This window comes from Cicer arietinum, chromosome 2 (genome assembly GCF_000331145.2).
Source record: "Cicer arietinum cultivar CDC Frontier isolate Library 1 chromosome 2, Cicar.CDCFrontier_v2.0, whole genome shotgun sequence".
NCBI lineage: Eukaryota > Viridiplantae > Streptophyta > Magnoliopsida > Fabales > Fabaceae > Cicer > Cicer arietinum.
The window spans coordinates 41,281,412-41,299,896 of record NC_021161.2 but is presented as its reverse complement, the minus strand read 5'-3'; the positions used below and the strand labels follow the sequence as shown (position 1 = coordinate 41,299,896).

The 18,485-nt window shown below is 29.7% G+C and overlaps 1 protein-coding gene and 3 non-coding genes across 4 annotated transcripts; all 4 read left to right on the top strand.

Annotated features, from left to right (window-relative positions):
- Positions 1-950: 950 nt before the first annotated feature.
- TRNAG-GCC (transfer RNA glycine (anticodon GCC)) lies at positions 951-1,021 on the top strand. Its single transcript has one exon. It is a non-coding gene; the product is annotated as a tRNA-Gly (tRNA).
- Positions 1,022-1,025: 4 nt separating this feature from the next.
- LOC113785547 (small nucleolar RNA snoR114) lies at positions 1,026-1,112 on the top strand. The gene has a single exon (XR_003471673.1). It is a non-coding gene; the product is annotated as a small nucleolar RNA snoR114 (small nucleolar RNA).
- Positions 1,113-7,496: 6,384 nt separating this feature from the next.
- Positions 7,497-7,567, top strand: TRNAG-GCC (transfer RNA glycine (anticodon GCC)). Its single transcript has one exon. It is a non-coding gene; the product is annotated as a tRNA-Gly (tRNA).
- Positions 7,568-14,091: 6,524 nt separating this feature from the next.
- LOC101490548 (probable serine/threonine-protein kinase WNK4) lies at positions 14,092-18,485 on the top strand. The gene is made up of 7 exons (XM_004490654.4): positions 14,092-14,511; positions 14,944-15,209; positions 15,553-15,776; positions 15,949-16,106; positions 16,188-16,491; positions 17,228-17,560; positions 17,924-18,485. Exons 1-7 carry the CDS (start codon positions 14,428-14,430, stop codon positions 18,313-18,315), a joined length of 1,761 nt encoding a protein of 586 aa, XP_004490711.1. The 5' UTR covers positions 14,092-14,427; the 3' UTR covers positions 18,316-18,485.

Genomic DNA, 18,485 nt, shown 5'->3' with positions numbered 1-18,485 from the left:
TCCCATCCATCGTCACCACTCTAAACTTGCCATTGCCAAGAGGCACTTTGACCATGCTTGATAAAAGAGTTATTTTATATTTAATAATTCATGATGTATCATGCCATCTACTCCGTCTCAAACAGGGACTAAAATAACTTAATCTGTCTACTGATATATGTGGTGCATATCAAACATTGTGTATGATACGATCTTATCATTTCATTTAAGTTCCATTTTTTTTGTCTAAAAAGTTGGTTTTGAAGGTCGCTGCTCTCTAAAAATAGAAGTTCACATTTGTTTTATTCTTATGATTGCAACAATAATTTTGTTGATATTAATTTGACAAATATAAAAATATCAATTAAGTCACTTGTTCAAATGTCACAATATGAAAAATCACAAATTTTTACTTTTAAAGAGCAATATTAGTTAAAATTAAAATTTCATACAATTTTTTAACACTGATTTACAATAAACCATTTTGATTTAATAAATCAAATAAAAAATAAAAATCTTCAAAAATTATCTTATTTTTCTCTAAAATAAAAAATACAAATATATTCTAAGAAAAACAATAAAATAAAATGACTCTTATCAAATGAAATTAATCGAGTAAAAAAAATCAAATAAAATGCATTATTTTGTTTTGGTCATAAAAATGATGATAAAATCTATCATAATTAATTTATACAACTGCAAAATCTAAATTTAAATTTGAAACAATACCTTCAAGCTAATAATATCGACATTATTCCTTTTTTTATCAAATAAAACATATGATTCCTTAATCAAAGATATATGAAAATAAAGTAATTCGAAAATATATGTACAAATGTCATTCTGATGTTAAAAATGTAAAGAATTATACGACATATACTTGAGGTAAAATTCCATTGGTATTACAGGTCAACAACAAAGAATTAAGAAGTTAAATTTCTCTAAAAAACGTACGAGAATAATATCAACTAGCACCAGTGGTCTAGTGGTAGAATAGTACCCTGCCACGGTACAGATCCGGGTTCGATTCCCGGCTGGTGCAATGTTAGCTATGACGAAAAATGTGTCAAATGTGGTGACGGGTTCATCACAAACGCATACTTCGGTGGCGAAATAAAGGCACATCTGAGCTTAAATTTTTTAAAAATTGGCTCAAAATCTAAACATATTATGGACCTTTCATTAGAATGTATGAGTTTTCTATACTTTTGGATAAATCATATTATGAGATGTAGAGGTGATAGGCATGAATGGGTTTGCATGATCGATAACAAAAGTAAAGAGTTAGTAAATTATACGTATAGAAGTTAGATTTTTCATTGGTTCAATTTTTTCATTTTTTACTATTCACACAACACAAACCTCATGACTTTTACTTAGTTCTCTCTCTAGTGGTCACCACCACCTCACATTCAATACATACTTGATAACATCTATTTTTTTTTTCCTTTCAAACTTTGCTTTAAAATAATCATATAAAGAAGGAACAGTTGTTTTAAGCATTATGTATAATGTTTAAAATTTGTGTTTATTTTTCTTGATGTTTAAAATTGAATTCATTATGATTATGTGGTAACTGTTTTTTATTTATTTATTTATTTATTTATTTTATGGTTTTTATTCTAAGGCTAATTTAAGATTTTTTGCCTTAAACTAATTCAATTCGTGTGATAAGTTATGTGATATCTAAATATTCATATATTTATGTGAAAATATAAGAGGTGGAAATTTGATTTGTTATGGACGAGATTTTAAAAAACTGAAGGTTAGAAGAAAAAATCTATCTCCTTAAAAAGAAATGATATTTTCATCAAATTTATTGCACAAAATATTTTGTTTTCTACAAAAGTATATGTGAGTAAGTAGAGAGCCTTATAAGTAATTTATTATGTAGTAGATTATTGGAGAAATGGAAATACATTGGATAGACTTGAATTATCTTAACAAAAATGAGGATGTAATGAGTTTAAAAAACTTCAGATAATTTAATGTAACTAATATAGCTAAGTAGGATTGGAGGTTTATTTATGAGTCTTTATCTGTAATTGAGAATGTCTTAATGCAAAATGCAATCTTAATCTCATGTATTCTTAAAAAATAAGGGATATTGAGGGTGGAAAATAAACATTTAGTGCTAATTTAAAAATATAATTGACTTCCTTGTCAAAATGGGTACCAAAACTAGATCCTAAACCTATGAATTGTTTTATAGGGATAGACGAGACACTAATTAAAGAAGACTCTTCCACTTGGTGGTAAAGATTTAACAAATATCGAGTTTCTTCTCATCCTCAGCTTGGCGAGGAACTTGACTTGGCAATGATGTCAATGTCTATCTCATCTAAGTTGAAGAACTTAGTAGAGAACATAACATTTGTTAATGTGTCGAGGATATCCTCTTGGTGGGGCTTGACATTTTTGAGGTATTGAATGTTAACAATGAAAATATGAAGAAGAGAGACAACCACTCTAGGGTTTCATAACATAGAATGAAGCAAACTAAAGTTAATAAGGTTACAATGAATATATATACAAGAGAATATAAATATCTAAAATACCCTTACTACTAATATATAATAACATTATCTAACATCTCCCCTCAAACTCATGATGCATTAACATGGAGCATTAATAGTTTGTCAACTAAAAAACGGAAATGTTTAATGGAATGCATCTTTGTGAACAAATCAACAATCTGTAAAGAAGAAGAGACAAACAGTAGAGTAATGGTTTCATGCTGAAGATGATGATGAGTAAGATGACAATCAATCTCAATGTGTTTGGTGTGTTCATGAAAAACCGAGTTATGAGCAATTTGAATAGCACTCTTGTTATTGCAGTGCATCGGAGTTGGCTCAGAAAGAGAGATACCCATATCAAACAAAAGCTAACACAACCAAATTATTTCAGCGGTAGTGGATGTCATAGCACGATATTCAACTTCTTACTCTTCCAAGAAATAAAAGAGTCACCAAGAAAGATACAAAACTTTGTGGTGGATTTATGATATGTGGTGTCACCAGTCTAATCAACATCAGAATAAGCACGTAACTCCAATGAGGATGACGATGGAAAAATAATACTTTGAAATTGAGTTCCTTGAAGATAACGAAGAATCCGGAGAACTGCTGCCCAATGTACTGTAGTGGGAGAGACAACAAACTGACTAACAACATGAACATCATAAACAATGTCAGGTCTAGTAATCGTAAGATATACTAAGCTGTCAACCAAAGTACGATACAAAGTTGAATCTAGTAAAGGAACACCATCAGATGAAACATATTTCACATTCAACTCAAGAGGAGTATATGTTACTCTAGTACAGAAAGACGAGCTTGGTGAAGAATGTTGGCAATGTACTTGGATTGAGAAAGAAGGTAGCCTTTAGGAGAGTAGGCAACTTCAATCCCCAAGAAATAGCAAAAAGTTCCAAAGTCCTTCATCTCAAATTGCTTGGATAACTGCAATTTCAACTCATTGATTCCACTAACATCATCACCTATAATAATTATATCATCAACATATAGAGAAAGTATAATGCGACCATAAGTGGTTGACCTTATAAACAATGCAGAATCATGTTCACTAGAGCGGAAACCAAGAGAAGTGATCACAGTAGAGAATTTCTCAAACCAAGCTCGACGAGCCTGTTTAAGACCATATAGAGCCTTTTTTAACTTACATACTTCGCCTTGATTATGAGAAACTCCTTGTGGAGGGACCTTATAGACTTCTTCATGAAGCTCACCATTTAAAAAAGCATTTTTGACATCCATTTGGAAAATATGCCATTGACGAATAGATGCAACTGCAATAAGAGTACGAATAGTGGTCATCTTGGCTACAAGAGCAAAAGTTTCTTCATAATCTATACCATATTGTTGAGAGAATCCCTTAGCAACAAGATGTGCTTTGTAGCACTCAACAGACCCATCAGACTTAGATTTGATCTTGTATACCCAACGAGACCCAATAGCACGTTTTCCAAGAGGAAGAGGTACTAATTCCCAAGTGTCGGTTTTGTGCAATGCAAAGAGTTCTTCTACCATAGCCTGCTGCCAAAGAGGATCAAGAACAACCTCTTTATAGGAAGAGGACTCAGATGAACTGTGAATAGAGGTTAAGAAAGAAGGAAACGAAGTTAAGTAAGTGGAATAGACATTATCAGGGAACTGAGTAGACTTACGTTGACGAGAGGGGTAACGAGGAGGATCAACAATCGCAGTAGGTGGTTGGACAACCGGGGGGACAAGAGGAATGTCATCATGTGGAGTAATAATATGAGAACTCTTAGTAATATGAGAGTCAGAGGAAACACAATAAAAAGGGATGTGCTCAAGAAGAATAACATTACAAGATACATAAAGTTTTCTTGCATGAGGATCATTACAACGATAACCCTTTTGACCATCCCCATAATCAAGAAAAACATACATGGCTGAACGAGAAGACAACTTATTGTGCCCTACTTGAGGACGAAGAAAAAAACAAGTAGAACCAAAGACTTTCAAAGAATAGTAATCAGAGATAGAAGCATACAATTTTTCAAAAGGAGACAAACCTGATATGACAGAGGATGGAGTTCTATTAATAGTGTGAACAACAGTAAAAACTATTTCTCCCCAAAACTCACTAGGAACCGAAGCAGACAACAAAAAGGAACGAGCAGTCTCTATAATATGACGATGTTTCCTTTCAGCAACTCCATTTTTTTGAGGAGTATCAGTACAAGATATTTGGTGGAACGTGCCATCATAAGCAAGTAATTCAGAAAATTTATTAGAGGTATATTCACCACCTAAATCACAACGAAAGCACTTTATAACAACATTATGTTGAGTTTTGACCATTGCACGAAACATATGGTAAATATCAAAAAATTCAGACCAACTTTTCATAAGATAAATCCAACAATAACGAGTGTAATCATCAATAAAAGAAATATAATATCTAGATCCACCTTTGGTGAGAACCGATTATGGATTCCAAACATCAGAGTGAACTAAATCAAAAGGCGCATATGAAACATAAACACTTTTACTAAACGATAAAGCTGGAAATTTAGTAAGTTTACAACCACAACAATATGAGATATCACTGATTTGTAACTTTCCTAAAGCTCCAATAGAAGTCAAATATTTTAATCTAGAAGCAGAAACATGTTTAAAGAGAGAACACCATAAATAAAAATTAGAAGACAAAGAATTCAAGCGAAAACAAGATAATAATTCAACACTAGTTGTTGAGGCTGCAGTATCTGGGAATCGCAGGTCATCCAAAACATAAAGTCCCCCTGTCTATGACTTGTCCCAATCAGCCTCCCGAAATGTGGATCATGCACACAACAAAAAGTGGAAGAAAATATAACTAAATAACTGAAGTCATATATTTGACTAACAGAAACAAGTCTCAAAGTAAGATTAGGAGTATAATAAACATCAGAAAGAGACAAGTTATGTGTGAAGACAGAACCAATGTCTGCTAGTGGCATATGAGTGCCATCAACAGTCCTAACTGACACAGATGGTGAGATGCTCCAGAATCAGGAATCCATATGGAATGAGATATACCTGACATATCAAAGAAGTTCAAACCTTTAGAAGAGGTGGCAGACATGGCATGTGATTGAGTGGCAAGAAGTTTTTGAAGTTGTTCTGTAATATTAGATATTTGGGAAGCAGTCTCATATAAGTATACAGAACCAGAACTAGACGATAGCCCCCAACAACATTGGACGATAGCCCCCTAAAATTCTTTTTATGTGCTCTCCCCAATTTCGGACAATGCGTTTTCCAATGACCTTTTTCTTTGCAAAATGCACATTCGTCATTATCAAGCCCAACCCTCCCTTGAGATTTTCCTTTTTGAACAAGTGCAACAAAAACAAATGGAGGAGTTGAGATAATTCCCTTATCTGACACAACAGAATGAGTCTTAAGTCTGATTTCTTCTGCCAACAATTCACTAACTACTGATTCAACATTAGGAAGATGGGAACGATGCAAAATACCCCAATGAAGGCCATCAAAGTCAACACGAAGAGCCATATCAGAAACCAAATCAGAACTTGATCCTCTCTTTGATCAATGTATGCTTTTACAAATTTCAACTCAGGTGGCTCCCTAAGAGCCAATTGATCTCATAGATTAGTCATTGTCGAATAGAATTCTTGAATGGTCATATTTTTCTGCTTAAGGGCTCTAATATCACTTTTCATCTGATAATATTTTGCAAAGTTAGACTGAACATACAAACGTTTCAAGTGATACCAAAATCTCTTTAGCAGTATCATATTTTGCTAGTTGCACTCCGATAGACAACTCAACAAAATTATTAATACAAGTAATAATTTTTGAATTACTAACATTCTATGTTGTTAGATATTTTGCATATTGAGTTTCATCTTTTTTATTTGTAAGCTTAACAGAAGTTCCATCAACAAAATCCCACATGTCTTTTCCAATCAATTTTTTTTTTCATCACATAACTCCAATAAAAGTAATTTTGTCCATTAGACAAACACAATTACTAAGACAAAATAAATTAGGGATAATCTGTCAACAGTAGAGTCAGTAAGAACCAAACAGAATCACGCAAAAAATAGAATAGCAGAGTCACGCTAGAAACAGAAGAGAAGAATCGCGCCAGAAATAGAGAGACAGAATCGTGCCAGAAACGGAGGAAGTAAATCGGTAACCAACTGCAAAATGGGTCGGAAACGGAGGAAACAAATCGATATCGGCTGCAAAACGGGTCGCACAAAGCTGTGGACCACTTTTTTTGGGGCGATTCCCCGAGCCCCACTAAGTTGTGGAGCACTTTACAGTAGATCCCAAAATCAACCAAAGTTCTTTGATACCATTTTAACAATGAAAAGAGGAAGAAGAAAGACAACAACTCTAGGGTTTCAAAACATAGAATGAACCAAACTAAAGTTAATAGAGTTACAATGAGTATATATACAAGAGAATATAAATGTCTAAAATACTCTTACTACTAATATATAATATTATCTAACATTGAAGTCCAGTTTGTCGGAGAATAGACATTAACATGGTTTTTATTCCTATAAAAACAAATATTTTATATATACCTGCAAATTTTTAAAATACCCTAATTGAATTTTTAAAATATTTAATTGACTTTTTTATTTATTAAAGTGGCACATACGAATTTTATCAATAATGCTAACCTGCATTTTCTAATATCTAAATTTAAAAATAATTTCACTAATTCATTTAAACATTTCATTATTAATGTTAAAATTAGTAAATTTCAAGAAGAAAAAAACTCAAAATCATATCTTTACATCTTATCACAAGCCTAAAATCTAAAACCCATATACAATCTTACTTGCATCTCCTTAAAGACAATGACGGAAAGTTTATGATATGCAAGAAGCCAAAACCTGAGACTTCTAATGATACTGGCTTTTATAAGAAAAAAAATACAAATCAACCAACCACAATAATGAAGTTACTATATCTATAGAAACGGGAAAATAACATCAACAAGCACCAGTGGTCTAGTGGTAGAATAGTACCCTGCCACGGTACAGACCCGGGTTCGATTCCCGGCTGGTGCAAATTTGCTATGACGAAAAATGTGTCAAATGAGATGACGGGTTCATCACGAAAAGCTTACTTCGGTTGCTAAAACTGACACATCTGAGCTTAAATTTTTTTATTTTTTCTATAGCATCATCATTGGCAACATCAATAATACAACCAATATGTCAGAACAGTAACAAATAGTTACCCTCAATAATTAAATTAGTGCTATGCTAGGTATGTAATATTTCTCCAGTCATCCCACCACCACATATTTTGTTTTTTTTTGGGTCGTCCACTAAAAAACATTAATCCAGTATGCAAATTAAGTGCCTATGAGTGCTTGACACCCAAATATGCTTCAACGAAATTTTTTTTTTTTTACGTGTTCGAAAAAAAAATTATTTTTAAAATATTTTGTAATTTTTGTATATATAAATTAGAGATACATTTTACTGAAAGATTAATAAAAAGTAACACTTTTGTTTTTCTTTCTCAAAGTGGTATTTATAAAAAGGGACGGAATAGTATATGGACACTTAATTAACTATACTTTATTATTGATGCATCCCTTAATATACTGTTGTTAATCTTTTGACTAAGAACCATGCTGGCGCTTTACCAACCATCGATTGTGAAAAGATGAAATGCATGTTACTTGCCTTGATCTAATAGGTTTAATTTTTGTCAAAAAAGAATCTAATAAGTTTGATTTATATGTCATACACATAGCAAGACCCAAAATTAATGAAGATAAAGACACTATCGTCTATCGTCACTCTGTGTGTATAATAATAGGATAAATAATAAGATAAGATTCCACGAACCCAAACGTACCTCCTAGCAAAAGACGCGTGCATTGGAAATTTAGTCAATGTAAATGTAACTATAGTAATTGATTTATATATAAAATTTTGGCTTAATTGCAATTTTGGTCCTTCTATTTTAACTGAATCGTAAAAATAGTCCCTCTATTTTGTCTATCCTCAGTTTTGATCCCCTAAACAGAATTTTGGTCCAAAATTTGATGAATTATTTCAGATATTTATGATCATATATTTCAGATACAATTATGATTATATATTTCAGATACAATTATTGCAAATGAGATTTTGAGGCATGATGTGACTTAAATAAATGCTAAATAAATAAAATTTCATGAAGTTTTGGACCAAAATTTTGCTTGGGGGACCAAAACTGGGGAGAAACAAAATAGGGGGACTACTTTCGCGATTCAACTAAAATAGGGGGACTAAAACTGATAAATAATTAAAAACAAGATAAATAATTAAAATTAAGTTAATGAACCGCATGTGTTATTTAGCCTTTTAAATATTATATATATATAAGAAATTGATGATGTATACATTTATAATTAAAATGTTTATATTAGTAATTTAAATAATTTTTCTTTGGATATTAATACTCATTCATTAAAATAATGTTTTAAAAGAAATAATGAGATTTTGTGTCCAAATAAAAAGTGCATAAGTTACTAATATACACCTTTTATTTTTAGACATATAAATTAGCAACTCTCACAAGTAATATTTTTAACAAACATTAATATCATTCATTGAATTAATATTTTTAAAAAGATAATAGGGTTTTGTGTCTAAATAAAAAATGTGTATGCGACTAATATATACTTTTATTTTTCAGGGATGTGTAAATTAGCAATTCTCACAAGACTTGCTAATTTACATGCAAATGTATATTAACAATCTACCCAGTTTCTATTTGGAGACATTAATATTAATTGGTATTTTTAAAAGTAATAATGAAGTTTTATGTTGAAAAATAGAAAGTAATTTACTAATATACACCATCGACTTTTTTAGATGTGTGTAAATTAATAATTTCTGTATATAAATATATTTGTTAGTTCCAATATAAATATATAGTAATTATTGATCACAATTTTAACAAATATTTCGCCGCAAATATACTAAAAGCTGGACTTTTGTTTTACAGAATAAAAAACTGAAACTTTTTTTAAAACAAATCCGAAGCTTTTATTACCAAAATTACCAAAAAAAGCTGGAGCTAAAAAAAATAAGTAACCGGTAAACGGGTTATTGTCGGTTTTTTCGACAATTGTGTAATGTACACAAATTTTATATATGTATGTTAAATGACAGTAATAATAGACTAAATTATATTTATAATTCTTGTTTAATAAATTTCTCAAATATATCATTCGTTTTTTTTTTTAATCAGATCTTTTAAGTGATATTTTGTTTACGTTAGTCTTAGTATTATCGTATATTTATAAAAATATGATTTTCTATTAATTCTATTAAAAAAAATGTTATGTAGCCGTTGTGATGCTAACACGTGCATATCGATACTGATGTAGCAAATTATAAAAGTAAACGATTTATATTTGTTCTTTAAATTTAAAAAAAATACATTTATGGTTCTCTAAGTTTAAACCAGTTTTTGCTTAAGTCTAATATTCATCTTTTACCTCTTCACCATTTTCCTCTTGGCTATAATATAATCCAATACTTTGTTTCTTACAAATACTAAACACGCACACAAAGAGATGCATTGTCTAGGATATTTGAGTTAAGAAATATTTTTATTTGTAATATTGTATGGTTTAGATTTAAAGATATTCTAATGATTTTTAATTGAGTCACAATCATAACAATTATATTTTGTTATTTATCGATTTATTTGAATAATACGGTATGGCTTGTATAACTATTTAGGTATCCAACATGTATGAATATAAATATTAAAATTACTACTCTCAAATCATCTCAAATGTATGAATCTTTTTCAAACTAAGAGTACAAATATTATAGCACTCTATAAAAAATTTAGGCTAAATTGAACTTTTAGTTCTTTAGGCTTGATCAAATAACCATATGTACGAACACCTCATTTATTTTAATTGGATTTTTCTTTATTTACAGTTACTCATTTTTTAATTATTGTTGCAATAATGGATTTCTTATTTTTATTTTTCTCTATTTCACATGGTCGATGTTGAGTCTTTTCATCAACTGAAGATAGGTGGTTTATGGACTACATTAGGTCTTAAATCACTCTTCTGATTTTTTATTTTACTTTTAAATAAGTTGTATCCACGTAGATTTAGTTTTTCTTTTGTGGTACAACGTGGTTTTATTCATCTTTTTTGGTGTGTTGATTTAAATTGACAAATTAATTTTAATTCAATTTAAATTCAATGGATGACTTTGGGAGCATCAATGTTATGGATTCATATACATGAGTATTTTGAGCACTATAATTTTGTTATATTTGTAGATATTTTACTTTTATATACTATTAACCTAGATAATGCAAGTTTGTTCATAAATTCAATTTTTTTTAGCGATCTTGTACTTATATTGATCTCGATCGATGTATTCTACTAATTTAAATGAATCAATGTCATTTTATTAGTAAAAAAATATTGGAAGTGATGTATTAGATATTAATAAGGTATAAGAAAGTTGAATAACTAATTAAATGCAGTTAAATTTTTCAAATATATTAAATAGGGTTGTTTTTTAAACAATAGGTATTTTTTGAACAACATTATTAATTAATGTTGTTTTATTTAAGAAACAAAACTAGAATTTATTCAATATAAGAGAGAATTATTCAAAGCACAAGATAAACTTAAAGAAGCCAAAATTAATACAAGAATAATGTACCTCATCCACTAGAATTATGTGATACCACGTAGAAACGCTACAAGTAAACACACCCTGGAGATCACGACACATCTAAATAATCACCAAAAGTTGTTTAAACCATTGGTGAAAATCACATGTAAATCATTTAATTTTACATTTAAAATAAGACCAATACAAGAACTTAATATTTTCAATGATATTAAATAATGTTGAATTTGGTGACTTTTACTTATTTTGAAAAAAAAACCAAATTGTGATTTATTTTGTTTATAAATATGATTAGAAGGAATATATAGATTCTTACATTATATAGAATTGAAAAAAATTAGATTATTATATTTAGCTTAATTGCAGTTTTAGTCCTTCTATTTTAACTGAATCACGAAAATAATCCTCCTATTTTATTTTTGTCTAGTTTTGGTCCCCAAACAGATTTTTGATCCAAAACTTGATGAAGTGTCATTATTTTGCACTTATTTAAGGCATACCATGCCTCAAGATCTCGTGGTGCAACAATTGTATATGAAATCTATGATAATAAATAGTGTAGTGTGACTTAAAAAAATAAAATTTTATTAAATTTTGGACTAAAATTCTGTTTAGCGACCAAAACAGAGGAATTACTTTCATGATTCAGCTAAAATAGAGAGATCAAAACTGCAATTAAGTCTAAAAAAAATTAGACTAAAGCAATCAATATAGAACTATTACAAAATAAAAACATAAGAGAATATGGGTAAGAATATAAGATGTAAAAACAAAAGATTTACTTCAACACATAAATATTTACATAAATCAAATATTTTGGAAAATGCTCTGATGCATTTTTTTTAATACAAAATTATAGTGCAAAAATATCACATAACTATCTAAACATTTCAATCATATTGAAACTTCTAGGCATTCTTCATCTATCATTTGTATCACCCCAATCAATTATATTAATAATGACAAGTAAAACAAAACTTGGAGACAAGATCAATACCCAAAGAAACAATGAAATTTGAAATGTGATAAAAAGAAAGAAGAAAGAAAAATAGTGCAACAATTGACAACAAAAAACACCAAGTTATGAGCAAAATAAAAAATTAGAAAACTCTACTCTATTACGAAATAAGTCTTTTGTAATACATGAAAGCATAAAATTCCACCAAATAAATTCACTATATATATAAATAAATAAAAATGGATTAGCTAATTTATCCGCACAACCTCTCGATAAATATGAGTGATTCTGAAGTGACGACATATAATAAATTAATGCAATTAATCCATCTATTCTTAAGATGTTATGGAACAATAAAGAAATCACCAAAAACTTAAACATTAATGTTAGAATTACATTCCTATAATCTATTAGTCCATCGCTTTTTTAGAGTATATTCAATAGTCAATATTACAATAGTTAGTTCAACATAAAGATCAGTTGAGATTTCTAAATTAACGGCATATCACAAAAAATAGTCATAATCATCTCTAAAAAGTTTCCCAAACAGAACTTTCAGGATAAACTTTAGAAATACAATCAATATTGCATTTTACCCGAATAGAACATAGGGTTGCAATATCACTTCTTTGATCATTGAAACATTTGTGCATAGCAAACAATGTTAAATTCTTTGAGTAAATGAATCTAGACTATTATTTAAATTACTATACCATAAGAATATTTGACATTATATATTAAAGAATATAAAAATGTTTTTATTTGAGTATAAATTTTATTATGATTTTTAATAACTTTTTTATTATAAATAATTTATTGTTTTTCATGCTACAAATTACATTTTAGTTGATTTTTTTTTATTTAAATATAAATTTGTATAATTTGATTATACACCTTTTATTTAACTTCTATTTTTTGTAATATTTATTTATTTTTAATAAATAACCATATAACTTTTTTAACTATATAAACTAAACTTATAACCATATAACTATAATGAATGAAACTACACCAAATACCCCCTCCTCAAGTAAATTTCTTCAACTTATGCTTCTAGGTTTTATTCTTCTCTCCACCTTCCCCCTTTTACTTTGTCACGTTCTACTTATGTTTTTATTTCTTTATTGGTTTTCCCTTTTCCAAACCCAAATTATTACAACTATTACTACAACCACCAAAATGTGTCCACAGATTCTTCAAGTTCCGTGCATTATTGCTTTTCCCTTATTTATTCTTTCTATATTACCAAAACACCTAGTCTTCAACACTTATCATCTATAATAAATCCCGTTAAAAAATACTAATATTCTTAATATAAGTAAAAACACAATCAAAGAAAGATGATATATCTAATTCAAATTTTAAATTAGATATATTAATTTTATCTATTTTTTTATATATTTAAGATCAGATGAGAAATAGTATAACAATAAAAGAGGAAAAACAAAGATTTAGATTACATATTCTATTATCTCGATTGTTCAATCAAATTCAGACGATTTAAATTGCAGATTTTGAATATTTTAACAAGAATTCTGATATTAAAATATAATCTGTCTAATCTTACTGAGACAATCAATATAATGTGACTCTAAGCGATTACGACTCTATAAATACATAAAAAACTAATCCAAAAAATAATATTATTTAAAACTCAACTTAATAAACAAACACCAATCATATAATTATTTTAATCCTAAAGAAGAAAATACGTTAATTTATATTTTTGAGTAACGTATTAAATTAGTCGAAGGTCCACCATGGTCTAGAATTTATATTAAAATACATTAATTAATTTGAAAGTCAAATAGTATGTATCTATTCTATTCTGTAGTACACGCTTATTCCCATGTCATATCAAACACTGTGCTACTAATGCAACCCTTTCATAGGTAGCTTTCGTTTCCAAATAGAACAAGAAAATAACAAAAAATAATTAAAATAAAAAACAAATGGTTGTAACTTATTACAAGCACTTATCATGGTTCATTTTGAACATGGATAAAAGAATAAACGAGTATTGACTATTATTCTAAATAAACTCTTTTAGCTGTTTTTTGGTATCTTCTCTCACATTAACCATGATAGGAAATTAAATTGTTTATCATTTCTTCATTATTATTATTTTTCCATATTGTATTTATAAGATTTAAATGGTGTGATTTTTTATGATGGTGTTATTTCAATGCGATTTAGATTGAAGCTGCATCAATTACATTTTACTATAATTGTTTGTAATATCAAGAATCACTTAAAGATAATATATAAGGTGACAATATATATCTAAGAATTAGACATGTTTTGTAAGAGAGAGAACATGGATGATTTCAAGGAAGATAATGGTTATGTGGAAATTGATCCAACTGGTCGCTATGGAAGGGTATGTTCTAAATTACTCTGTTTTTCTCTCTGTTTCTTGTGCCATGTGTTATATCATTCAAGTTTTAGAAGGGACTTTTTTTTTTCTTTTTTTCTGTGGACATGGTTAGTGTTGTAACTTGTAAGCAATCTTAGGAAGTTTGCTATATTGTTATTAGGTTTATTAAGATAAGTTTTTAAATTCCTCAGGATTCTTGATATTATAGAGAATAGTGGTCAAATGCAGTTAATGTAACGGAGACATAAATATTTTTATGTATCCGTGACCAAAATTTGTTGATAATATTAAATTTTACGATTTTGATTGTAGTTGTAGATATTTTATTTGAAACGTTGATTAAGATAGTTAATCTCCTAAAATTATAGATAGTTAATCTCCATCTTATTATCGACTTAATGCGACAAACATTGTGTGTTATTTGTGATTAATTAGTTTGGAGATGTTCTTGGAAAAGGAGCAATGAAGACAGTGTACAAAGCAATTGATGAAGTCCTTGGTATAGAGGTAGCATGGAACAAGATCAGACTCAGTGAGGTACTTAACACGCAGGACGATTTGCAGCGCCTTTACTCGGAAGTTCATCTCCTAAGCACTCTCAAGCATCACTCCATCATAAGATTCTTCACATCTTGGATTGATATTGATAACAAGGCCTTCAACTTTGTTACAGAAATGTTCACATCAGGATCATTGAGAGAGTAATTTTCTTTCTATGTAGTATTAGGCAATTAGTTACTTAATCTCATTATGCAGTTCCTTACACTATTCTGAAATGAAATATAAATCGAAAGGTAGCTGAAAAGTTGATGTATCTAGACTTAAGGTCCCTATGATATGGAACATTACTTATTATGTATCATAGGAATATGGAATTTCGGGGCATGCGCCTTATGACAATTGCGAAAATATTTTATTTCTGTTATGTTTATATGAATGTATTATTCATGATTAACAAAATTTGAGAAAATGACCATGAGCTACTAGGATCTTTGTCTTGTTATCTTTGTGATGAAATAATTGATAATGTTCGAACGCGTGCAGATACCGAAAGAAATATAAGCGAGTAAGCGTACAAGCAATAAAGAATTGGGCGCGCCAAATCTTACAAGGACTAGTTTATTTACATGGCCATGATCCACCAGTAATTCATAGGGACCTTAAATGTGACAACATATTTGTCAATGGACATCTTGGACAAGTGAAAATTGGTGATCTTGGACTAGCTGCAATTCTTCAAGGTTCTCAATCAGCTCATAGTGTTATAGGTAATTACTTTGTTGCTATTATTTGTTGTCAGTCAATTCTAATCGTCAGATAATTAAAAACGTTTGACTTTAATGACAAGTACTTTTAAAGTCAGTCGTATGATTGGTTGTGATTTGTTGACAACTTCTATCGCTGACAGTATATAAAGTCTGTTTTCTTATTTTGTGTTAGGCACGCCCGAGTTCATGGCGCCAGAATTGTATGAGGAAGAATACAATGAACTTGCTGATGTTTACTCATTTGGCATGTGTGTGTTGGAAATGCTTACATCTGATTATCCATATAGTGAATGTTCTAATCCAGCACAGATTTACAAGAAAGTGACATCGGTAAAATTCTGGTTATGATATTGACTCATGATATATCAGAAAAAATTTGGCGTTTTCATTAACTGACATTTTGTGTTTTAGGGGAGGCTACCGATGGCGTTTTTCCGCGTTGAAGATGCGGAAGCAAGGAAGTTTATTGGAAAATGTTTAGAACCTGCAGCGAAGAGACCATCGGCGAAAGATTTGTTGCTCGAACCCTTTCTTTCGGCCGATGATTCTTTGTCTGCAATGAAGCTTGCAATTCAGAAGCCATTTTTGAATGACAGTGAAATGGAAAAACTGAAATTGAGTGATGAATTTCCAAGGACTAAAATGAAAGTAATAGGGAAGTTGAATCCTGAAGATGATACTATCTTTCTCAAAGTTCAAATTTCTGATCAGAATTGTATGTATTCTTTTCTCAATGCACATATTTAGATGTTGTTCATTATTAGGACATTTCTTCTTCTTTCATATCTATCTGTTACTCTCAAAGAACATGCCTTCAGAAACTTGACCATAAAACATTTACTTATGCTTTCTAAATGAGTTTTAGTCTTTATTTTCTTTATAGGGTGTTTGGATTAACTTATTTGAGTATATCTACTTATATAAGTAATTTTAAAATTATCTGTGAGGGTTTATGAGAACAACTTATAACATGTCTATAAATTGTTTTGAGCTTATTTCTGTGAGTTCTCTAGGATAACTTATAAAAACAGTTTATGATCCTGTTTGAATAAACAACTCAATTAAACTCTTATAACATAAGTGCTTATCATATAAGTACTTATATATAAGCTATTTCTATAACAAAAGGTAAAACAAAGTCAAATTATTTTCATAAGTTATCATGGAGAGCTTATAGAAATAAGATGAAAACATTTTATGAACATTTCATAAGCTATTTCTAAAAGTTCTTCCAAATAATTTCATCAGTGTTTATATCGGTAGATAAATTCAATAAATCTTATAGTTTATATGAAAACAGTTTGACTTTATTTTATTTTTTGTTATTAAAATAACTTACACATAAATACTTATGATATAAACGTTGAATTAAGCTTTTCATTCCAACTAAACCAAAGTTTATAGGCCTAAATATTGATGTAACAATAATTTTCTGCATCTTATTCCTGCAGGTTCTGTTAGGAATGTATATTTTCCCTTTGACATTCTCACAGACACTCCCATAGATGTTGCAATGGAGATGGTAAAAGAATTGGAGATTTCTGATTGGGATCCTTTTGATATTGCAAATATGATTAATAGAGAGATATCTGCTCTGCTACCATATAGATGGCAAAATAATTATTCAGATTCCTACAACACATTCAGTTACCAAGATGACGACGGCGAAGATGAACCTCATTTTCGTCTCCGCTCGTTCTCTTCATGTTCATCGTTGCAAGAATCGATACCAGATTTAGTCAGTAAAGTTGAGGAAATATCTCGCGGATATTATTCGCTCCATGGTATGTCTTCTTTGTCCATTCGCTTCCTATCTATCGAAAGGCTTTCAAATGCATTACATAGTTTTAGTGGTTTCTGCAACTGTAATTTAAAACCTTGTGATGCAAGTAAGTCCTGATGAAAAATATAATACAATTCCAATGATATTCTTGTAGGCGAAAAATGTGATTTAAATAATCTTAGTCTCTATGGTAATCAAGTAATAACACCTGAGTTCGAACTTCTGATTGAAACAACATTTGGTCAATTTTTACGTATTTTTAGACTGAACTTCGATATATCAGGACTTCTTTCCTCCGGAAACCAGAGGGTTAAGACCAATATTTTTTTAATCTTTATAGTAACATGACAAACATTTGTTGCAGATGATTTGCATGATGATAACAGTTCAAGATGCTCTTCACAAGGGACATATTCCAATTGGAACTACTATTCTATGGATGATCAAGAACACAATAACAATGTAGCTTCTATAAGAAAAGATAAGCTTCCCATGATAAAGAACCAACAGGGCACAAGGTTTTCACCTGGTGAAGACTTGAGCAATTGCAACAAGAATCCTTCACCTAGTAATAGTAAGATGATGATGGAAAACAGAAAACTAACACGAAACAGGTCACTGATTGATACACGAAGCCAATTGTTACATAGATCATTGGTTGAGGAGTTGTACAAAAGAAGACAATTCAAAACAATTGGTGCTGTGGAGAATATTGGATTTCAGTCACCTTATGATGTTTCTACAAAATATTCATAGCTTTGTTTTATTAACAACATTTAAGAGGAGTGTGGTAAGGGACAAACAAATTAAAGAGACATAGTAATATTTAGAAAATGCATAGTCTTTTGTGTTATGGATTTGTGAAAATTATCAGGTTTATTTGTTATGTGGTTATCATATTTTCAATTAATGATTTGAAGGGAAAA

Excerpts from the sequence above, each read along its gene's own strand:
- LOC101490548 (XM_004490654.4), top strand. The coding sequence starts at position 14,428 with ATGTTTTGTAAGAGAGAGAACATGGATGATTTCAAGGAAGATAATGGT. Across the intron at positions 15,210-15,552 it reads ACATCAGGATCATTGAGAGA|ATACCGAAAGAAATATAAGC; the intron begins GTAATTTTCTTT and ends GAACGCGTGCAG. Across the intron at positions 16,492-17,227 it reads TCAAATTTCTGATCAGAATT|GTTCTGTTAGGAATGTATAT; the intron begins GTATGTATTCTT and ends TTATTCCTGCAG.